Below are 25,182 nucleotides of genomic sequence, written 5' to 3'. Positions count from 1 at the left end.
CCCATGGAGCAGCCCCTCTCTCTATCTCTCTCTCTCTCTCTCTCTCTCTCTCTGACATACGCGCACCCGCGTCCGTGCGCACGTGCATCAATACAACCTGACGTGCATGCGCACTCCCTCCTGCTCTATCACGCACATTCAGGCAGGCAGATCCAATGCGCGCACGCGCACGCACGCACGCACACTTACACACACACACACACACACACACACACACACACACTTTCCCTTAGCTGTGCTTTTGTGTTTTGTCAGAATTAATGAGAAAAGTTCCCTTGCCCTAGGGGTAATTAGTGTCCTTGGAGTTAAATAAGCTAATACTTAGACACCTCTGGCACAAGCAATTATGTTTGTGTATTGAATAATTGATTCAAAGAGGGGGGAAGGGCTGCTAATCAGATCTGAGCATAATGAATTGATTTAATTAACAGGGGAATCCGAGGGTCTCTGGAAACTGCGCGCATTTATTCAGTAGCAGCCAAGGCGAGCGCGGCACATAAACTGGGAGAGAGGCGGTGTGAGTTTGCTTTTAGCAGTTGTCAGATTTGCAATTGGATTTGTTTGAATATAGTTGCTGTCTCGGAGCAAATGAGAACGAGAAAGAGAGAATATTAACAGCGAAGCAGAGCTCAGCCGTTCAGTCTGAGCGTCTGATCCGTCCGTGTGTGCACAGTTACAGATAGGCGACACCAGATTTATATCGCTTTTCATTGTTTTTGCCTTTTTATTCGCATGGAATTTATCAAGAGCTACCAACGCTGTTTGATCGCTATTTATTTGCATTGCAGTTCAGTCCGGATAGGGGGATCTCGCCGCGTATCTCGCCGTATTCCGTGTCTGAATTATTATTGATAGGAGGAGAAAGAATAACGTGCAGACGGCAATTCATCTTTCCAGGGTTTTTTGGTCCATCGAGGCGTAGTCTAGTCAACCGCGCGTTTCAAAGCTATTTCCAAGAGAAGCTTTGAGCAGACCGAGCGGTGCAGCCTGCTGGAGCCGAGGACGGATCGCCCGGGGAAGGACTCCTCGTTCCTCAGGACGATGGTGTTGGACAAGGAAGAGGGTGAGTAACAGCTCCCGGCCGTAGGATGCTAGAACCTGGGGAGTAACACGGCAAACTACTGACATTTTACACGTCAAGTGTTTCCCGTCGCCCCGGACCCTGCGCACCCGCAGCCTCCGCTTTACATCCGCTTTCTAAACCCCATTTAGTCACGACAGGCTCCGTGTTTTCGCGAAGGAACTGGAATACTGCTTTCTGTACCATGAAGTTGAGGTTGCGCTTTACACAAATAGCCTCCCCACTGCTAAACATGCTGTTTAGTTCGGAGAGAGTTGCATGTTTATTTACAGCGGATTTGTCTGTGGCGTTGTGATGTGTAACCCAGAGTTTGAGGATTATACTCCGCAGACGCTGCAGTGCATGTGGCTCCTCTTTTCTTTCCTCCTCTAAGTGCTTTTTGCGTCTGTGAAGTTAGCGAGGCAGCCTTTGACATCACCACGGGATGGGAGATGACAGCAGAGTGCTTTTAACTTGATTGCAAATTATGGATAGCACCGTGCAGCGTTCACTCAATTTCCATCCAAATAGGCCTACTTGCATTACTTATCTATTTCAATGTATTTAGGTTAATGGGTGAGGCAATCTAATTCATTTAAATTTAAATCAAACTCTCCACTAATGGTGTCCCATTTTGGATTAAACTGATGTTGAGATGTGCAGTGCGTTTATCACATGCAGGTCTAAACTGTGCTCGGTGCGTATGCATTTAAATATGTGCACAACATGATAATAATATTCTATAATCAGTAGTGAAGGCGTCATGTGGTCTGAAATGAAGTTATTTTCTGATGTTTTTCTTACTTTAAGAGTATTTTGAGGGTTGCTTTGTTGACCACCTGCTGACATGCACAATGACAACCTCCACTAACCTTTTATTTCTGCGTTATTTCTCAAAGTACAGTAGCCTTTGCACATTTTGAGTTTATCGCAGAGGGCTCCTCCTCCTCCAAAAGTAATGGATGCATTTGTAACCCAGTATTTACATTTGAAAATGGATATTTCATATCTCTTAGCAGAGCATCCTTTCACTTACACATCTAAAAACCAATAAAAGGATTGCGGCAGAGACATAAATTGGTCTGTCTGGCTGAATCCATGTTGTGCGGCAAATGTACCCAAATTAACTCAACTGTAAATTGTCTCCTTTGGATGTCTGTCTAGCTAAAAGTTCCCTATATGATTCATGATTCAGATTGCTTTTAACAGTTATTGGCTAAGCAATATGGTAAATGTACAAGGTGATGCAAATGGCATTAGTGGGAAAGGATGCACAGGAGCATGTAATGCAGTCAATACTACATTAACTACTGATGCCCAATTACAGAACCAGGGAGAGTGGCTTTTAGGAGCATTAGGACTTGCAGAAAAGCTGAGATCACCTGCTGCTCATTGCCTAAAAGCTTCACCCTTTATTTGCTGGGCCCGACCAGCAGCTCCAGCATTTTGGCCAGGTTGTCAACAGAGCTGCTTGGATCTGGTCTCTTTCATTGTGGTGCCTCTTAGCGTTTATTGGCTCTAAAGTTATAGGCTTGTCAATTCAACCTTCTTGTCTAATGTATCCACTTAGTGCCTGCAAAAATAAAAGCGTCCATATGTGGAGAGGGAGGTGTGGGTCTGTGTTTTTGGTGGCCACATGGGTGTATGTGTATGATTACTGCCTGTTTCTCTTGAGTGAGTCACTGTTATGCCTGTGTGTGTTTGCGCATGCTGTTAAGTGTTCATATTTCAGTCCTTACGTAGCCCATAAAATAGATCTTCAGTGTGTCTGGTCTTGTGTTTAAAGCCTGCCCTCCTGGTTGGCAACAAAGTAATGCTGCTGAGTGTTTTTGAACTCTGGCGTCCTTCTGAAAAGTCTGCAACAATGTCTGCAACAAGAACATTAACCAGAAATGAACATATGCTACGTGAACCCTTATGTTAGCTCCATTGAGACAATCTGCTTAAACCATTTCCCACTGCAGTCGAAAGCTGAACATAATATTTTAGACAGACTGCTGTCAGTTGATCAAACCGAAAATATTTCTCATTTCAGCTTCATGTTGCAAGTATTATCCCATATTAGCCCATATTATCTGTTGTGTCCATCCCAAGTTAAATGCACATTGTAAACTTCTCGCCATACTCTCAGATGACGCAGTCATTAACTTATAATATGCACTTTCTGGCAAGGCACTGAGTCAGAGAGCACGGAGAAGGACTGTAAATGCAATACAGACACTGCTCTGTGAAATAACCTAATATGCAGGTCACAGTTAATGAATAGCAACACATGTACCAATTCTGTGTCAACATTATATTTCACCCTGTGATACGAAGGTTTCAATTTGCGTCTAATTTGAGAGGAAAAAGCAACTCAGCCATTTTTCTCTCCTTCTTCATACAGTAGCAACTGCAGGAGAAGCAAGTGGGTCCACACTGAAGGCAGCATTTTGCTAAACACTAACACAACAACACTATACTGAGCAGAAGAAATATCCCCCAGCTAATCATGCATTTCTGGTAACCTTTGCTTGTTAATTTATGATCCTGTTATCATCCCGCCCAGTGAAATTTGTACATTCATAAAGCATGTGATTGAAAAGCAACGCTTCACATGAATACAGACTGGTGATCTGTCGGGCTGCTGTAATAAAACTTGGGCTTCGGGCTCCGATTTTTATTTTGAAATAATAAGAATTGCTTCATACTTTACCAGTGTTACCATGGTAATACTGTCTCGTAGCGATGTTATATTGATTTAGAAAGTGGACAGTAATATTTCTTTTCTGTTATTTGCTTTCTGAAGGTTGATTTCTAATTTCTAGTTGGAGATTACTTTTATATGTTCCTTAAGTCTTTTCTCTTTTCCAAAGGAATGCAATGTGCTGCCCTGTATTTGCTATTTTCACAGCTTATTGGTTTGCTCTTACTTCAAAATGAAACTTGCCCGATTCAAATATTGAAATTACGTTTGTTTTTTTGTGCTTTGGGCCCTGAACAGTATTACAAACACTTTGCTTCGTTTGCTATTTCTCAAGTCGCTACAGTTTCTTTTAAAAAGCTTGATTACAGGCACCTGCGTCGCCTTTGCAGTACTTCAGTCAGGCACATAGATTGTTAAAGGAGGAAGTTGTGTATTTTAAACAGTAGCAAGTGTAACCTGTGTACAAATGAATGCAGGAAAAATATAATTTTCTATTAGCAAACACATAACAAAATATACAAAAACATACCCAATGAATCTTCCCCGATACAGATGTGATAATAACATTATCTACACTCTGAATTGGCATGCAACATTGTTTGCGCCTTCAGTGTGTTATGCTAAAGATATTCTCATTCATTACCACATTTATACAATTTTTAGCTGCGAGTGTTTATTAGCGTCTAGTCTGTTTCTGTCCGTCACCACTAAACCTCTAGATCCATATCAGCCCTGATCGTTTCACATCTACGAGTGCTCCGGTTGTCTATCATTTTCTATAATCTCAGTGGAATACAAAAGGTACTGAATTGAGACTTAAGAGACACATGTTAGCAAGCGCGCCCACCTGCCTTTGATGTAAATGGCTGCACTCATCAGTGTGGCACAGAAACTCAATTATGCACTTTTGAGCATGTGAGAGAGCATCCTTTTTATGATTGTCAGAGGCCACAGCTACGTTATCACATGAATCACAGGGAACGGACGATCCCTGTTGTGTTGTCCAAAGTCGGACCCTTTTATTCGCCCTAATATATTTTTTCCACGTCATGAAGGATTTCTGGTGTATTGTAGAGTTGAAGTGTGAGAACAGTGAAGGTTGCAGAGGTAGTGACGCCACATTGAACATTATATGAACAAATAAGAAGCCACAAGGGCATACACACATCAGTCCAAATGTTACAATGAAGCCTTTTACAAAAGCCACGAATGTGCTGACAAGTGGAGATGAATCGTTACTTTAAACCCCCTTTTGAAACCACCTTGGAGAAACCCAGTGTCTTATCACGAGCGCTGAGACAAACGCAGACATGCACAGACGTAATGTTGATGCTGCACAGGTGCAAAGTTATTCTTGCGTGCAAAAAAAAAAAGAAACCCCAATAACCTTGTACATAGTTGAGTTGATAAATATAGCTGTATTTATTAACAAAATGTAATATATATATATATAGTTAGCTATTCATCCGTTTGAACCTGTTGGAAGCTTGCGTTACTGCCACTGCAAAGCTGACTCTCTCAAGCTTTTGACTCCACTCATGTGGGTGGAAAAAAAACATTCATTGATGCCTCTACAAACACACTTCCTGCAAAAATCTCATCAGTTTTTTTCCACATAAAGTTACTTATTCACCGGTCTACCTATTACGGGCTCTCTGTTCTGGCTTCTTTTTGTCATGCTGATGAGCGCTGATGAAAGCTTACTCTTTGCTCTCTGGAAAATAATTTCTCCTTTATTCTGTTACTAAAGGCTTAGTAAAGAAGACAGGAAAGATGGGAAAGGGGAATGGCATGAAGCAAAGTTCTAGAGATGAGCAGATGTCAAAACTACAATGTCATCAGCTATAGTTCTCTGGCAGCTGAGTGCAGGTGTCACAATACCCACAAAATGTTACCGAAGAGGAGCTTTTATATTCTACCCGCGGAGTTAAAATAACTTGTCACTTGTGACGCTCTAAGACAACGTAAGCACTTTCTACAGTAAAGCATCATGGGAAATCAAACCCATATGACATAAATGACTATTATTATAATATCTGAAGGGTGTTTAGACCCAGAAGAAAGCTGAATGTTTATATGTTTATTTAATTGCTACGGTGCATTATTCATGTGTGAACTGCATCTCAAATCAGAATTGCACTGATGTCTTTTAATGGTTCCTTGTATCTTAAAGCAGCCCAGCATTGTAACAAGTCTTGTTTAATCCCTCCTGAAATCGCTTTAAAGCAGATACCAATATCGATATTTTGGGAGTTTTAAAAATATATTGACCAATACAGATTCCCTATCAGGAATATATACATATACACACACACTCACATATCGATATATTCCATATTTTACAGTTGACAAATACACTTGTCAGTACTTTTTGGTGAACAAACTACTGTATGTAATGAAGTCACTGTGTCTAAATGTCCTCATACCTATTTTGGCATTTTTAGTTTTTTGAACGGTCTTGTTACGTATTATTGATATATCTGTAATGAGCAGATACGCAAGATTTAGGTCTAGCTTTAGTGTGCATGTGAGTGTTTGTTCTGTTTGTTTTACATGTGTAAAATGTGCTATGGTTATAAATATAAAGTTTCATCAGCTTCTCATGGAATTTCGCAATTACGGGCAAACATGTGGAGCAATCCGAGTTGACAATTTTCACATACAATCATGTGCTTAAGATGATTTGAATCAGGTGTTGATTGGTTTGCACTGGTCTATGTGAAATGTGGGGCGACACTTGCAGAAATACAATACTGCATTATTGTAATGATATAGTTTGATTTCAGCTATTTGAACTAACCTGCTGTGTTCCCCCTATAGTGCACACATCGCACAGGAATTGTTGCCGTTTCCATAGTTCCTATTTGACAAAGCTCTGATCGTTGTTGCTGAGTATTTTTCATTTATTTTTGGCCCTGCCTGTGTGAGTGTGTGGCTCTGAGGATGACAGTGTTGATTGGTCAGTAAAACACTTTGTTCTTGTGAGTGTAAGGAGCAGTACAGCCTCTAGGGGCTGCTAGTGGGGCTTTTACACTTTCAGTCTTGTTTCACTGTAAATATCTTTCCAACACCCATCTCATATTCCCATTGCAGTATTCAGTTTTGTGTCAAAAAGTAGCTTTGGTTAGAGCTGTCTGATATTTGTTGCATCTCAGACAGAGATATATAATGAGTTTTCTTTCTTATTCCTGATCTATTCTCCTTCATGTAATGCAGGTTTCCAGTCATTGGATACAAATGCAGTTCAGTGCAATGATTTGTGAACTTTACAGACATACATTGTTTTAATGCTATTGGACAACTGGTATTTCGTTGGCCTATAACTTGCAGTCCTTCTGTTTTCCTGCACTTTCACGTACAATATGTAGTTCTAATCCAACTTAAAATGACCTTTAGTTGGATATTTTTTTGCAAAAATAAAATACCTCATGCATTTATAAAGGCCTCCTAAGAGCTTCCTTTTAGGATAAGAATCCAGAAAAAACACCTTAAGATATTACAGCTATCTTGTTGGTAAATAGAAAAGCCTGGGGTGCCTTCTCTTAAATAAGAGCCAACTTGCTGAGAACTAATCTCTTATTGGATGACCTTCAGTAAATAAAATCTTAAATAGCTAATTAAAGTCTGTGATTAAAGAGGGGTAAGTTCTTTCTCTCTTAAAGCTAGTAGATTAGGTTTTGGATATTGAAGTTGCTGATTTAATCAGTGCTTAACTACGCTGCTTGCAGCTACAAATACAGAGGCAATTGACAGCGGCCATCCACAAACATTCCCACTGAACCCAACATTAACTGAAACTTGTTTGTAAGACCTTGGACCACATCTTTCCAATCCCACTTCTGTAATTTTATATCATTAGGCCAGTCGTGTCTAGTTGAATTACCATTTGATTTAAGCCATTAACAAGAATTACTCCTTTAGGAATAAGGCCTGGTCTGTATATTATGAGGTAATATGAAAGTGTTCAAAGGAATTCATTAAAAGCAAGCCATCTTCAAAATAAAATACCAAACGTCATCTAAAATATTCCTTTTCTTGGGAGATTTAGGACAGGCAGTGATACATAAGACATTTAGTTTACCATCCACCCAATCTTCATGAAGATCTCTCCCCTAACTGCACCCGAACCAACCTCCCTCATTACTTACCCCATCAGGTGTGAGAGTAGGTGCTTGAATGACATTAGAGGCCCAGTGCTGCCAAATAACTGCCCCCTGTGGGGAATTTGCATTATTCAAGATTAAAGAGCCTCACACAGTGCACCACAGTATGGTGTTCCTTCTTCCCTTCCATTTTCGACACACTGAGAACCCTGAATGGCACACCTGTCTCCTGGCATATCCTTTGAAATAATAAGTGTGCAGTAATTGCTGGGGAGAGGGGAGGATTTTGTACATCACTTCCTGACCTCATGAGTGACACAAACTTTAGAGGGCTACATTTATTCCTCTCCAAATGCATTTTTAATGTGGACTAAAAGTGTTTGTGCATTATTCTGTGCCGGATGGCGGAAGGTGGCTGTGACAGGTCTAACGATTTGATTTTCTAGTTTATTTTTTGTCAAGAATCACAAAGTGGCAGATAAGATTGCCTCGTGTATCAAAGTTTCAAAGTATATAGTTTGAGAATAGATGGATTTTTACTTTATTCAATCTTAGACTATTGGGGGAAAAAGAAAAAGTACTCAAAAGTACTGTATGAGGATTGAAAATGAAGATGCATTCCCCTTCTCAGTTATTGACAGCTTGTAACTAAATGAAAAATGGTAAAATGGCAGGTTTCAAGAACTAAACACCTCAGAGCAACAGCCGACAAAGCCCAACACTATGACAGTCCTCCCTATTTAAGGGCTCTCGTGGGTTTATTTGAGGTAACCCTGCATGATAAAACCACGTCTTTTCTCCTCCTCATTCATCTTACTCCCTCACTCTCATTTCCAAGCCCCATCGCTCCCTCTCTCACTCTGTCTCTGCTGTTGACAGCTTACCTTGCAGAGCTCTAATCTCAACCTACTACTGAGCAACCAAGTGTTGGAACAAGTCGCCTTCTGTAATAATTTGGAAACTCTGCCAGTTTCATGTCTTTAAAAAAAAAAAAAAAAGCTGCAACGAATTTAATTAGAAAGCTGTTGCATATCTCTGTGATACATTTCTTTTAATTAACCCCATGTGAATAAATTAAAAATAATAGGGGGCTGAAGAGTGTGGAAAAACACCCTAATGAAGTTTTCCGTTAATTGGGATGGAGTCTGGTGCCAAACCACAGTGAGTAGTGAGCACCAGGAGCTAACAATGCCTTCTGTAAGCCTCAGAAAAGAGCCCAGGGCCTTCGTGCTGACTTCAAGTGTAAGAAATGCACCTCTGACGTGATGGAAATGACCGTGGGCTGGGAGAAAAGGCAGTCCTGTTCCAGGCTGCTCTGCTGAGACTCCCCATGCCGCGCTTGAAGCTGGGCCAGTGTTATTGCAGCCCTAATGCGGCTGACTCATTTGGAGCGGATCAGGAGTAATTATGGTAGGGAAAGTGGCTGCCGACCGTGGGGGTCAGGACACTTGTAACATGTGAAAAGAGCAATTATTCCAGGAGACAAAACCCTCCCTTATCCTGGGCAGTGCCGGGGTCAATGCAAGGGACGGCTGGGCTCCGTTTCACCAGGGCTTATTAGCCACAGCAAGCTGCAAAGTTTGAGAGAGTGCGTCTTGTTAATGAACAGTCCCCTCCTCATCCGCACCAGCCATGTCTGCTCTCTCTCCCACTTACTGTGGGTGTTAATTATGTCATAATCATAGCATGCATACAGTCCCAGAAATCACCTCACAGACCCCAGCATTCATACACAACCATCTGGAAATGTAGCATGCCGTACAGTAACATAGAAGGCTCTTACAGCTAACTATAAGAAGAAAAAAAAACACAGTGTCAGTGTGAAATGTAATATTGACTTGGGCCTTGTAAGAAACTGCCTAATTTGAGAGAGAGAGAGAGAGAGAGAGAGAGAGAGCTTCTCTCTGTGTGTGCGTGTTCATGCATATCTTTTCCGTTTTCTTCCTGCGAATCTTTCAAACTACGGATAGATACATGGTTCACACAATGAATCACTGGTGTTTATTTTGTTTATCTTTCAGAATACACTCATCAGTCTGCTTTCAACTGGCATGTATATTCCAGCTGATGCTATTAGCAGATGTCTTGTGTTTTGTCTTGGCAATAGGGAAATATGGGCTCAATTACAGCGATGACGGGAGCAGAATGAAAGGGCCTGATTCATGCACACAATGGCACGACATCTGCATGAGATCCCCATTAACCTTAGAGGCAGACACCTTGGCCTAGGGACAATTTTTATTAGGCATTTACTGTGCTAGGTGAAAAGTAAAAGGGTGAGGTTTAATAAATCAGCCCCTGCCGCTTCTGAACTGCAGATTTGCTGAGCATTTTGGTAATACTGTGCCAACATAGTATTTTTAATCTTCCAATGTAATTTATTGCTCTTCCTGTAATAATGTAATACAATTTAATTTAATTTAGATTTCAAGATTCATTTAGATGATTCATTCAGTCATGCAGGGTTGACATTCAGTAGTTTGGTAACTTCTGTAGATTCATCATTGGCTATTTATGTCTGCTTGTGCAGGAGTGCTTTGAATTAGTGATGATGATGATGATGATGATGATAACACTTGTTTCAGCTAAATGCAATCATTTGGTAATATAGTATCGAATTTCCCCGAGCTTCCCAGTCTGTGTATGCACCACGCTGGTGGCTTATTCGCTGCAGCTGGGAGTTGGAATTATAGGGGCCCCTGAGAGGAGGCCCACCCAGGGCCAGCTCCCACCTCTTTGAAAGCCCACCTCCCTCCCCATGTGTCAGGAAGGCTGAGTGTTTCTCTCAAGATCCTTTACCTCCCCATGAACCAGCAACGTCTGCGTCAGTGCTTTTAATTGATCAACAGACATAACAAAACAAAGAATCAACTATCCCTTTGGCCATTAAGGATGATGCCTGTAAGAGCAGCTGTTCCACTGGGATCATGTGGTGTAGTGAAGGATACCATAAATGTGAGTACATTTCCTTATAATTTGTAGTAAGTTAACATAACAATGATTTGGCAACTATTTTGCAAAGTAATTAATCAGTTCTCTAATGCCTTTTCTCAGTTTCATATACTAATTGAATACCTTTCGGTTTTGACTGTTGGTCGGACAAAGCAAGCAATCCGAAGACGACACCTCAGGTTGTTTGATATTATTTGACAGTCTGATATTAAGCCAAACAGCGGTCGTAACATTACAGGATATTTTCACCTGTTTACAAAGCAAATAATCAATGAACCCAGAAAACGATTGGCAGATTAATCAATAATGAAAATAATTGCTAGTTGCAGTCCTACGTACAGTAAAACTATGTAAGAGAGAGATTGAGCACAGAAAGATGGTGCTAGACCATGTGGTGCTTCAAACGCAATGAGTCAATCCTGAAGTTTACTGGAAGCCGATGCAGGAAGTCTAAAATGGGGATTCTCTCTCTTTTGTTTGATCCAGTTATCAGTCTGGCTGCAGGATTTTGTACAACCTGAAGGCGTGAACATGTTTTATTGTTAAAGCAGGTAATAGAGTGAATCCTTCAAAACAGGCACATTATTAACTCTCTGCAAGTCAGAGAATAATAGAAATCATCTAATATTTGATAAAAAACAGGTTTATTATTAACATATTATTATTTCCTGGTTTTGCAGTTGATGCAATAGTTGAAGGCAATAACCAATCTTCTTTTAGTTGGCATGATATGTTACAATGCCTGGTGGCTCAGAGGGACTAATACATGTATACACTACTGTATGCAGCATGATCTGCTAGCATCAGCTCACTTGTTTGCCACCAAATAGTTTTGTTGTCAAGTGGGCAAGTCATCTTTCTTCTCACACACTCCTGTCCAGTCTGAGGGCATGTGGTCATTGTATTTGTCTAATTTCAAACATTTCCTTGGGGGCTCTAAAAAGTTCTTTCTTTTAAATCCTTAACTACATATCAAAGAGGTTAGGAGGACTGATGCGATTCTTTGATGGCTGTAAAGACGGAAGCCTAAATGGGGTAACATAGAAATCGGATGCTATCTTTATAATAGAAAATACATGCTCTGACAGACTGCTTGGGCTGAGAAAAACTAACTGTACATATCCTTGAAAGATACAATCTTAAAGAAAGTAGATGGATGGTAGAAGGGAAAGATGACAGGCATTTACACACAGTACTAATGGCAAATTAAATTCCCTCTCAGGAAGAATATTTGGCAGGGCAAGTGCTGTCTCTCCACTTTGAGGGGTAAAATGCATCCCTTGTTGGAGAATGAATTGTGATGTGGAGAGGCATGCTTTTGGTGACATCAAATGACACTGGAAGGTCAGTGGCACTTGTATCTGTTAAATGGATTGGATTAAGTGGAGGCTGCCTCCTAGTCTGCTGCTTCCTTTCATAACGCAGCTTTTCTTTCTGGGAGGTGGCAAGCATGTGAGGCTCTGTTCTACTCCACAGTTTCACATAGCGCCGTGAGTGGTGACAGGTGCAAGAAAATGTCTCGTGGCATTAAGGGAATTGAAAAGACATTTACTTTACACACTCGGGTTTTTTTTTTTTTCTGTCACTGCTCTTTGTTTAGTAGGTTTGAGCTAGTGCTTGCTACACTGCTGTTAAAGCTGTTTTCCAGAGGCTGTTTTGGTGGAAGACATCAAACTTGTGTTTCTTCCCGGCAATGGCTTCAAGAAAGACGCATCAGTTGAATGTGCATACTGGTTTCCCAGCAGACATTAGGCATTCCTCCATTGAGACATCTGTCTTATAGGCAGAAGGGCTGAAGGACCAGGACGCATGAAGATGTGAGAGTCAGACTCACTGCAAACAATGTTGTCACTTTGATGATGCTGAGCAGAGTTTTAAACAAAGTGTGCATCCAATAGAGGGGGTGAGAAGCATGCAGTAAATCCAGGATAGGTTAAGCTTTGGCCTTTTCAAAAACCTGATGTAAAACACACACGTGATTTGTTTAAGGAGTGTGTGGCGGGCGGTGGTCTCAACCAATTAGGAGTAGTTCTCAGGAGGTGGAGGAACGACCTTTTTGTATAATTAGTTCTCTTATTTAAAGCAAAGATTTTGAGTAGAATAACTAATTAGGTGTCATAAAAGGCAAATTAAAGAATTTTGTGATCCCCGAGAAACTTGCAGCAACTCCTTTCTTAATCTTTGCACAAGCTCTGCAGAACACACACATACACACATTTTCTCTCTCCTCATTAAGACTGTTTTTAGTTCTGTAGAAGTCTGTCAGGCATACCTGCAGAGAGCTCCCCTAACAAGCCATGAAATGCAGGTATCGAAGAGTCCACCCTTAACCAGTGTGGCTTGAATTTGAAGCTTTTTAGCTTCATTTACACTGAACATTGGTATTTATAGCAGGTTTTGTGATCCTAATGCTCCAGCTTCAAGGGGTCTGTCTTGGAGAGGGAGGGAGGTGAGGGAGCTGGAGGGCAGGTAGAACACTAATTGATGGCTCCCATCACCGGCACCGGACCAATTAGCCTCTGCTTTCCACTTCTGATAAAGAAATAAGACAGCTCAACGCCACCAGAGCACTTACTGACATATAAACCAAAGCCATACATTTGAATAACAAGCTCTCCTATTTCTTTCACCTCTTTTTTTAAAAAAAAATTGCGGAGCAAATCTGGATCCAATAAGGTACTTTGTGAGTCCATTTAGGGGTGTGTGTGTGTGTGTGTGTGTGTGTGTGTGTGTGTGTGTGTGTGTGTGTGTGTGTGTGAGAGAGAGAGACCGATAGAGAAAGAGAGATACGGAAAGAGAGAGCAAAAATATGTTTTCCTATTCCAAAGAAGTCTTCTAAAAAGTGGTATACGGTTTTTGTGAAAGAGAACCAACTTGACAGGTTCAGCAGACAGTGCCCGAGAGTGAAGCAGTGCCTTGTTACCAGCTGAGGTTGTATTTATCACTGAGCAAACCACAGAAGTTACTGTAAAATGGCAGCTCTCACTAAAGAATGACCCCTATTCATACTGAACAACACTGTCGCAATTGTGCATACTTTCCTGCAAATGAAATGAAAAAAACTTGTATCTGGCCTCGACAAAATCTACCCGTGCACATCTCTAAAGTGCAACAGTAAAGCATTGACATTTTATATAAAACTCAGTATAACATGTCTTTAAAAGTGGCCTTTATAGATACCCACACAAAATGCTGGCCTAACCCCCTGTGATGCAGAGTGTCTGGTCTTTTTTCTTTTTTTAGAGAGAGAGAGAGAAAGAGAGAGAGAAATGTGTTTTGAAAGTAGAGTGGCAAGTGGCGTCCACTGTGTGTTCTTTTAGATGGATCAATAGCTCAGTGTGTGAGAGAGTGTCTTAAGAGCTGTTGTCTTGTGCTTTCAGCTGTGGCAGACCTGTTAGTGCGACAGAGGGGAGCTGCGCGCCCCTGCCTCTGTACCAGCAGTGGCCTGAGGGGGGCTTTTAGTCCAAACACAAATGTCAACCACACATAGACTATTAGTGTTTAGTGCTGTTATTAAATGGACTTTATTTGTCCTTTAGGAGGCTAAAAGGCGGGCTTAAAGGGGACCTGCGTGACAGCAGGGCAATTTGCGAGTTTGGTAACTTAGGCTCGCTCGTTGCAGACACATGAGTACAGATAAGTGTAAAAGGAGGTAAGGCTGTAATGCTCTGAGTAGGGAACATTGTGTGTGTGTGTGTTTGTGGTTTTTGTGTGCATGTGTGTGTGTGTGTGTGTGTGTGTGTGTATGAAACACCGAGAGTGAGTGTATGCTAAAAGGCACTTAGGCCATAACATATCTCACTGGGGTCTGGTAGCAACGTTTTTGTGGTCAGAGGCTTTTTAAAAGGTTAATGTTAATCTATACCAAACAAAGCCCATGAGGAGCTTTTACAGCTGTAGACAGTTGAGTGAAATGGTCTTTGATGAAATGGCAGGTAACTAACGTACTACACAGCTCCCTGTAAATACCACAGTAAGCTAAATAAACATTGTGTCTTTTCGGAAATACACAAGACATGCCCCTTCCTCAGGAAGCTGCTGCAAGTGATCATGTAACTTTTGTATTACAGCATGTTCTTAGTGGAAGGAGTAAGTCAGGGCTTTGTAGTCCAATGTGACCTGTGCGCCTATCTACATGGAAGAATGTTTTCCTCAATGCATATGAAGCAGGTAGTCCGTGTGCTGTGGCCACGCGCAAAGGCCAGGCTTAGACGCCTTCGAGAAGCAGCCAGCTTATCAAAAAGAGAACATGAAAAGTCACTCGTGTTCCTGGGCCGTAAATCACTCATGGCTGCTTGTCTCCTTATCACTACAGGTGTGCCGATGCTCTCCGTCCAGCCCAAAGGAAAACAGAAGGGGTGTGCTGGCTGCAATCGCAAGATTAAAGACCGCTACCTGCTCAAGGCCCTGGACAAATACTGGCATGAGGACTGTCTCAAATGTGCCTGCTGCGACTGCCGCCTGGGGGAGGTGGGCTCCACCCTCTATACGAAAGCCAACCTCATCCTCTGTCGCAGGGACTACCTGAGGCAAGCAAGACACACAATCACCTCTCTCCACCCACAACAAACACAAATGCCATGCCATTCCAAGAGCCCTGTGACATGAAAGAATCACAAAGGTTGTTTTTTTTTTGCCTCCTGGTACCGTTTGCTTTGGTTTCTCAGCGTTTGTTTCCTGTGGCTTCCATTCACAGAAACACAGCTAAAATCTAAATCATGCAAAGATTCCTCAGGGGATGCTCCAACACAAAGATATTCCACTGGCAGAAAAAAAGAAAAAACATCTGGGCCATTTTAGGAGCTGTGCGACTCCTTTAAAAAGAAAAAAAACTAAATTCTAACTACTGTACAAAATTGTTGTGCAACCATCAAAGGACGAGTCGTGCTGTCATGACATTTCTGTATCACTGCATCCAGAATAAAAAATGCATAGTCACAGTTTGAATATAAAGTAAGCAGTGGGTTACACTTGGTTGACATTTACAATAGCTTGTTCTCGTAGCATACTTAACATTTAATATCTGGCAATATCTGTTCTTGATGAATTTTGAAGACATTAGGAGCTACTGTGGAAAGGTGGATCAATTTACCTCCTCAACAACATTTACAAAAATAATAGAATAACTAATCTAATTTTATAACAATTGCATTATACATTAAAACCCAGTCAAACAGTCTCACTGCTACTGACAATATATGTCCATTAAGATAAGTAAAGTTCAAACCCCCACATGTTTGTTTTTACTGTTTTTCATATTTTTATCATCATTTTTTCATCAACACAGAATGACTCATGAAGTAGACTTGCTGGCTCTTGTACCAGAGCTGTAGGTTGTGAGAATCCTCCAGGCTTGTTGCTTCATCAGTGTCATTGGCTCTGTATACCCCCTTCAGATGCCCCTGCCATCTGCTTGTTAAATTAAACATGACCATTTCCTGGGCGTTAAGTCACATTCCCAATGAGATCCTACCATTTATCTGTGAGGGAATCCCCCAGGGGCCGACTTAGGGATGCCGGTGCCCTAGCCCCCCCCCCCCCCCCCCCCCCCCCCCCTTTAAAACTCCCTGTCCTGCGCTGCCCTCCCCCTTTCCCCTTTCCCCTTCTCTTTCTGCCTACTCCTTACTCCCTCACTGATACCTACAGCTTATTGCTACCCACAAGGTTTGTATCAGTTCCATTATTCTAATTTACAAACATTCAAAACAGCAGCTATCATCTTGTATCATTTCTAAAATCCAAACCAAAGTGAACCTTAATCAACTTGGTTTTCTCCCTACCTCACTCATGGATCTCCATGACATTTTACTTACATCTCAGCTTCTCCTCTGACCTGGACGAAGCCCGCAGCCCACTTGAGAGGTGCTTAGGGACGTAACGTTGAGATAGGCCATTAGCATCCATCAGTTCCCACCTACACTTAATGCTTTTAAGATGCAGTGAGAGGTCCACTAAGACCTGATGTTGCCCCCAGAAGGGGCAGATGGTGCAGATGAGGTAATAATAAATGGGCAAATGACCAAGAGAAGGCAAAAATGATGAAGCTCAGAGTTTCACTTGGTAGAATACATCTGCTGAAAGGACAGCAGCCCCAACCCCCGAGCTATAAGTGCCTAACTGGCACTGTGAAGGGAGAAGGAAAAGCTTTCTCACACATTAGACCGGCAAGCTGTGGAGGTCAGAGACGGGATGAAAAACTGAGAACGACATGTGAAATCAAGAGTTAGGAATACTAAAATAAGAATAAAAAGGAAAGATGAGGAGAGAGCTTTCTGTGCTCCTCTGTTGCCCCGGATCACCTAATGAAATCCATCCCACTCGCCTGCTCTTCAGCCTGCGACAAATGCAGAGTACTTAATGGCTAGAGATGCTTGAGATGAATTCTATTATGGAACAAATTAAAAACCTTGCCTTGCGTACGAGAACAGGCAGTTTGAGAGACCAGAGTATTTGAAAGTAGGCGATGCAGTCTTCATCCGGCACTAGTTTCCTTTTCATTCCTTCTTTTCTGTATAGTAAGACGAAGGCTCCACTCACCTGCTGTAATGAAGTTAAATCTGTGCACTGAATTAGCCTCCTGCACTTCATTAAAGACAAGCGGGTGGATCAAACACACTTTGGTTATTTCCCTGAGTTTGGATCCCCGCCATGCTCACATTAATTATTATAGGAGCTCCATCTGTGATTGTCCTTCAGTGGCATTAGCAACTTATTGAATGCACTCACGCTTTCCTGAACCTTACACTGCAACACACACAAACCCTAAAATACACACATACCTTAAACAGCGTCCTCCCCTGCCCTCCAAACCACTGCACCAACACAAACTTCAGTTTCTTTCACTTCCCGGTATCAAGAGAGTCTTTTTTTTTATCAACTCGGCCACACTCTTTCATTATAAATGAGAATAATAGATTAATTAGGCGTTTCCTTTATGTCTAGGGCCCAGGATCGCTCGACTTCACCAGAGGGTTGACAATCTAGTCATGGTGTGATCATCAGGACTTGAAGCCTGAAATCATTTAATCCTCTATTTCATATATTAGAGAGGACATAATAGTCATCCACTTATCAAAATGGGGTATAATTAACTGTAAGAGGAAAACGTTTTCAAGATAATGAACATTATAAGTTATCCATAAACCGGTGAAATAGCAGGGAGAAGATGATAGCTCCATCTGGATGTGACTGTTTTTCTAATCTGTGCTCTCCTTACTACTATAGTAGGTAAAACAATTGCTCTCCTCCCTTAACAGTTGCTCTTCCTCTCTGAGCAAGATAGATTTGAACCCGAAAGGTTTACACTTTCAAAAAGACGCAACTGTTGGGGGAGGCCAGAACATGCCTTGCATGCATTAACAGATTTCTCTTTTATGAAATTTGACTAACTCTGTGCAAGCTGTGAAGTCTCAAAGAGCTCAGAGAAGAGGTAGAAAACTTTAAGAGCCACAGCCCAATCTGAGGGAAGCAATACAGAAAGGCAGATGATGCACTGTAGGAGTTTTAAGGGTTTGAAGTTGGCAAAGCAGCAAGTTGAAAGAACTTAAGAAGGCCCTCTTTTCTCTGAAGAGTGATTGTAATGACTCAATAACAGAAGCTTCTTTACATTCTTGCCATCCAACTCTGCTCCCAACAACCCACACCAGCACACAAAGATACATTTTTAGCTACTGAAGAGTTTTGCGGTTCCACTGTGTTGAAGATTGCAGGAGGCAGGGATTAGGCAGCGATACATGTTGCCGTATAATGCATGTAAGAGCTGACATGAGAAGTCATATTGATTATTTACAGACCTTAGAATGGGCTATTCAAAATTAATATTTTTTTATTTGGTTGGTAAGAACTTCAAACTAAAAATAAAATGCAATTATTAAATTACACAACAAGACACTATGCATATAATTAGATATAAGCTACAACAATGATTACTATGGATCCCATTATTAAAGCCTGTCATCTGAGAGAGGGACTTTATAATTCCATATTTGAATATATTATTAATTATTTAAATCACATTATTTTAAACAGCTGTTATTATGATAATCAAAATCATTTCAGAAGCAAAATAATTCTGAGGTTTAGCTTCTCAAATATGAGAATTTATAGTTTACTTATGTCAAGTGTGATAGTGAACTGAATATCGTGGACTGTTTGTCCGATAAGGCAAGACAATAGAAGTTGTCACCGGGGCTCTGTGATATTTTTCACTATACTACTAATGTCACCATGTTGCAGCCCTACTGTTATGTACTACAAAAGGGATTATACAATATCTGAACAAAGATGATGACTTTTAGAAGTTCCTAAAAATAAATAGCCAGCCTACTTTCACTTTCCTTTCCAGAATGTCTCACGAGTTGTGGGGAGCAATCCAAATCAGCACTTCTGACCCGCTAACCAATTGAAATAAACCACAGAAGTGTCTACTTTTAAAGAGGACTTGTTTTGCTTCAAACTGTTGACTGTCGACAAAACTCGATGGCCTCAGTGTATTATGAGCAGCACTGAACAATACTCTCATATTTTCCAGAAACTCAGCATTCACGCTCTTGTATAAATATAAATCCTGAAATATTTATTTTTTCCCACTTTCCTTTTGAGAATATTGATTTATTTAATCCAAATGACCAAAGAAATGGAAGTGCATGAGCCACTGCACTCCTACAATACAGGACATGTGTCAGAACAATACATGGGAATTCTGCAGAAAATAGTTAATTCAAACAAAATAAAATCTATTGTAAATTAAATGAATGAATGTTTTTCAAAGGTAATCCACGATTTATGAAGGCACTGTTTCAGTGCTGAGATGCATATCATGTTTTTAAGTGTATATTGTACTGTACATACTGTGTATGGTTTGTATAGATGACACCATCTCTATAGATGTTTTAATTACAGTATCGTCCATTCTTCAGCACAAGATGACCCGATCTGACCTGTTCATTTGTTGGCTCCCACTTTGCTTTCAACGGCTTGAATCTACCTAATTGTGTGTATCTATTTTACTTTGCATTCTTGCATCTGACAGCAAATCCCTCGACCTTTACATTTTCATCTCAATCGTGTTTCGGTGTGAAACATTCATTGCTTGCTATACGCAGCACCATTTCAGCTGTTACTCATGAGACCGCTGCAGTAGTGGTTCAACTCCGGTTGCTTTTGGCTTCATAGGAGCACAACGAGAAGAGTGTAATGTGTTTGAACAGTTCTCTCAGGCTGTAATCTCCTCTTACCACAAGGAGTCCAATTAAGCCATATGTTGATACTACGCTATAACCCAGAAACATCAATTGCTGGCTGAAGAACTCTGTGAGTGGGAAACTTTCTTACACTCCAACTCTTAACGTTATGGTGAAGATGTAAGCTCTGCCAAATTTCTGCCTGTGATAGTAAATCACAAAACAGATAAGGAAGTTGTGTTAGCATGGAAGAGGTTTATCTCTTCTTGATTTGAAGACTACCAGGGTGACTCAGAGGAACCGATGTCAGTTAAGAGAATATGCCACAGTCCTGTTGCTTCATCTTTTCTACATCCACCTAAAAGGTGCGAGGCCTTTCTGTGCTATTAGCAGAATACTTTTGTCTCACTAATCAAAAGAACTACAGACTATCTTCTACAGATATCAGCCTAACAAAACAAAGACATTTTTTTGTTGCAGTTGGAAGTTATTTTACAGTTCAATGATGGTTCATTGAAGTTCACATTCAAGTTTGATGAACACAAACCGCAATAGTCGTCAACTACTCACTTGTGTTAGAGTGATAAGATATTTTGTTCATTAATAATAGCCTTATTTCTTCTTCATCTGTGTTTCAAATGATCAGGTTTTACTCATATACAAGCCTATATTTGATACACGTTCGTTTTCCACCACAAACCTCCTTGTGACTCAGGAAAATCCCATCTGTGCTGTGTTTGTGCTTCGTTATGGGGTAAACTACTTAGCATGATGATTTCATCACCGTTCAAAGTGGGTGTGGATTTTTTTTTTAAATATGGGTATTTACCAGCAAAGGGGGGGGGGGGGGGGCTCTTTGTTATAAATGTGTAGTCTCTATTCCCAAACTGAAAACAGATAACCTATAGTGACATCATCAGGGTTATTTTCTCAGACTCCACAAAGCCTCTACATTTGGTAGATTGCCCCTTTAAAATGCCATGACGTTTTTTGACGACAAAAACAAGGGAGGGTATGCAACTAGTCACTTCTGTTTATTCCTGCTGAAAGCCTTTAGTATATTTGCAGTCATTTTTCTTGAGGGAAAAATATTATTTCTAGTTTTATTTAAGTAGTAATGTTTGTATTCTGACAGCTTTTTAAACATTTTCAGTTTTGCAAGTCAATCAAAATAATCTGTATTTTTGCGAGACTAGTAAAAGTTAAAATGCAACATACCTACAGTAGCTGGGGTTGCATATGTGAACAGCAAACAATCCTTTTGTTTCATGATAAATGGGAAGAGAGGTTATAGGCTACACACAGGATTTGGATCACTGGTTTGTAGAGAATATAAATATACATGTAGCTGAAAGGTAAAAACTAGCCTCAGGAGTCACACACTACTTTTGACTGAAGGTAGAAGTGTCGCCAGCAAGCTGGGCTTCCCCACCAGGTGTTTTCACAACCTGTATGTATCAAGTCAGCACCATGTCCGCAGCCCAGCGGGGTGTATAAGAGAAGGGTTAGAATAATCCTACGAGCTTTTACAGGGGTGTGCATGTCAGACTCTGTAAGTGGCCGAGGCTTTCTGGGCTCTTTTATAGCCTCGGTTCCCCGAGGGAGAGAAAAAGACATCACCGTGTGACCCTTCGGTCCAGTAGCTCAGGTGTGGTGTAAACCTGGAGCAGACCCTCCTGACTGTCATGATGACACAGGAGGTGTGAGATAGTGGGTTATATCTAACGGGGATAACTAAGAAATCAAGGCTGCCAGGAAAACCTACATACGGTAATGGAAACCAGGAGCACTGTAGCGCTGATATTTGGCCAATTCTTGGATCAATACGGAATGTGTTTGAATCTTTGTGCAGAGTGCCCCATAGATGGCAGATGTCTACTGGATGAGAACAGGCAGTGTTTTACTGAAACAGTAACCAGTTGTAACAATGTCTCTGTTTAACACCGTGTGAATCCCTCTCATGGAACATAACTGCCTTTCTCCCTCTGTTTCTGTCTCTCCTGCTCCTCTGGGGCAGTGGCCCCTAATTAGAAGCAGGGCTGCTGGATAGACGTTTTCTTTAACAAGGTGAAAGCAACTGAATGGGACTAGCAGAAACAAGGCCGAATATCAACACTGTGACTCCTCTGTCTGAGCCCTACAAGTTTGGGGAAAAAGTGTTTAACATACTGTTGGAATGGCAATCTGCTGTTGCCTTATCCCCTCTTGCAAAGCTGCGAAACGGTTCTTCTCCTCCTGCAGAATATATAAATCTATCTGTGCTTCAGAATCTCCAAATTAAACATGGGGGCAGGCGCTTGGAAAATGAAAATGTAAATCAGAACTGGGAAAAGCGCTTGAGGTTCCTTTGCTTTGAGGAGAAAAGAGATCTACACCAGTGCCTCCCTTGCTCTGTTTGTGACCTTTATCATGTGACTCCTATAAGCCGAAACAAGCCGCAGCGAGGTTTGAGCATTGAGTCTGTTCACAGTGAAACATTTAGTTAACTCTTCAAGGTTACATCTCCCATCACTGTCTCAGGCTCCGCTCTGAATGAAAGAGGGAGATGGTGAAAGAGATTGAGACTAAATCCTTGTAAGAGAAATCTTTTGAACTTATGACTACATTATAGAACGTAGCCTCTTGTGCAAAAATCCAGCTGGCTTTGGTTGGAGAAAGGCCTCATTAGGTATTTTAGTTATGAAAGAACACAACTTTCAACAATTTAAATGGTTTGCTTCAGACTTGTTTTCATGCTTTTTGTAATGTGCTGGGGAGGAGGGGGGGGGGGGGGGGGGGGGGTTCTTTGAAGAAGGAGATTAAAACCATGTGATTGTTTTAATTAGATCATTAGCCAAGAATTAAGATCTATGTTTGTAACTCTCATTAACAAAAATACCAAGTGGGTGCCAAGAAAGATTTGTGCATTACATTCGACGTATTACGATTTTGCCCTCTTCTCCCTTCCTTTGCAGCATTTTTCTTCTATTGTTCTTGCTGTCAGTACATTTTTGTTTACTCCCTTATTGCATCAAGGTAAAGGGAAGGTGGGTTAATCGCCGTCTGTGCTCTCTGTCTTTCAGGCTCTTTGGTACAACGGGGAACTGTGCAGCCTGCAGTAAACTGATCCCAGCTTTTGAAATGGTGATGAGAGCCAGAGATAATGTTTACCATTTGGACTGTTTTGCCTGTCAGCTTTGTAACCAGAGGTAAGAATGGGGATCATAACTGCACAACAACATCACCTTTAAAAAAATAATTTAAAAAAACATTAATGGAGTGTTAAAATGGCCAAAGCTTTTTGTCCTATTATATATCTACAGACCACCTGACAAGTCTAGGGAAAAAACTTGGATTGCTTCCTGTGTTGTAAAAATAAAGGTTGCTGTATTGCATTTGTAATGCCCTGCTAATTATTTCCCATTGTGACACACTGCCAGCAGTTTGTACTTGTTTGTGGCTAAATCTGTAAATCTTTTAAGCCAGAGGGATGCAAAATTAGCTGCTGTTCTTTTGCGAGGATGTATCTGAGCTACAAAAATAACGTCGTCCAGAGGTGTGTTGCTGTATTAGGGAGCATGGCTCTATACATGTGTGAATTGGTTATTCCTCGGCGATATTATCTATTATGAAATTGGAGTGAGCACAAAGCCCATGGTGTGATACACATAGAATATGACATACCCAAATATTGCTTTTTCCCATTAATATACTGTCAGTAATGGCACCACTCTGGAAGCAGAGAGTCCTTTGCATGCTTGTCAGGGGTTCTGTGACCCTGTTCCTCCACACAGCACAAGCCCATTAACCTTCTGCAGGCCAGATTCAGTTACCATAGTGAACACCTGCTATATGGGAATTATGACTGCAGTCTCTCTTCTCAGCTGGCAGACATGAAGCCAGGTCTCATCTGGCATCGTATTGCCATGGCCATGACCGTTTTACCAGCCTGGCTCATTACTGAAGCTAAGCTATGCTCGGCTATATTCTTATCTTCACTCCCCTTCAGTCACATTATGGAGCCGTCTCCACTGTGTCACACAAACAAACAGCGGCACAGAGGAGAACGTCAGTAGGGCAGGCTGCTATGTGTTATTTTTCCTCCTCAATTGACTCTGAGACTTCAGAGGAAAAATATTCTCGAGCACTGGAACCAAACTGGTGTGTGAAAAAGCTAACCCTATGGCAGAGGAAAGCTTAGAAACTCCCGCGGTGCCAACGCCATTTTGCCAGGCCGGGGAGAGCTGACCTGTCTTTTATCGGGTGCCAGTGCTCGTGTCTGCTTTCTTTGAAATGATAGTGTGAAGCCTTACATTTATGATGACCATCAAAACGGGCTTAGAATCTGACGAGGCACAGTGCGTCAGGCAAAACATCCTGAACCAAATGTGTGCGAACAAACAGAATCATCATTACCTGCTGATCTTAAATGCAGCATTTTCTGTGCCAGAGCAGAGTCAGTCAGCCAGTCAACACACACACGCACAAACACCACTTTGTCATAATGCCAACAGTAATCATCTTTGTGTTTTTAACAACAGTTGTGCCTTTGTTTGTTTTTCTCTGCCAACAGGTTTTGCGTGGGGGACAAGTTTTTCCTAAAAAACAACATGATTTTGTGTCAAATGGACTATGAGGAGGGCCAGCTGAATGGAAGCTTTGAGACACAGGTTCAATAGTTGGAACCTCATGGCAGCAACAATCGGCTCCACACTTTACACACCAGATGGATGTTCTGCTGCACTTGGAAAAAGACAAGCGTATGTCTGCTTGCCTGCAATACTTTTTAAGACCCCTTTATCAGTCCCTAAGGACTCTATTGTAAATGTTCAACTTTTCGCCCCTCCCACACCCCAACACTGAGCAGTTACAAATTTTGATGTACAGTTGTGCCTGCTTAGCTGAGCACTGTATTGCTTGTATGTTTTGTGAAATTTGTTTCCGGTTGGTTTCATTTTCCTTTTAGAAATGGTTCATTGGAGGGTATGTACAGTCTGTTTTCTCTGTATATATAAACTGGAACATTTATTTTATGAAATGTAATGCAATTTTATTACTAGTGTGAATTAAAGATTCTTAAATGTTCATAGTGAGTTTTTTCTCTTGTACCAAAAACCAAAGTTGTCGGAGGAAGTCGGCCCATGTGTTGATGTGTAATCACGTCTCCAAAAACGGCAATGCTAAAAAAAAAAAAAAAAAAAGCTTTGAGAGAGAAAGATT

At 41.2% G+C, this 25,182-nt stretch overlaps 1 protein-coding gene across 1 annotated transcript; it reads left to right on the top strand.

Annotated features, from left to right (window-relative positions):
- The first annotated feature begins 916 nt into the window (after window positions 1-916).
- lmo1 (LIM domain only 1) lies at window positions 917-24,649 on the top strand. The gene is made up of 4 exons (XM_076110058.1): window positions 917-1,063; window positions 15,117-15,330; window positions 23,046-23,171; window positions 24,536-24,649. Exons 1-4 carry the CDS (start codon window positions 1,042-1,044, stop codon window positions 24,639-24,641), a joined length of 468 nt encoding a protein of 155 aa, XP_075966173.1. The 5' UTR covers window positions 917-1,041; the 3' UTR covers window positions 24,642-24,649.
- Window positions 24,650-25,182: the final 533 nt, after the last annotated feature.

Source organism: Anarhichas minor, unplaced genomic scaffold, assembly GCF_050575085.1.
Source record: "Anarhichas minor isolate MPS153535 unplaced genomic scaffold, ASM5057508v1 ptg000042l, whole genome shotgun sequence".
Classification (NCBI taxonomy): domain Eukaryota; kingdom Metazoa; phylum Chordata; class Actinopteri; order Perciformes; family Anarhichadidae; genus Anarhichas; species Anarhichas minor.
This window is presented reverse-complemented; position numbering and strand designations above follow the sequence as displayed.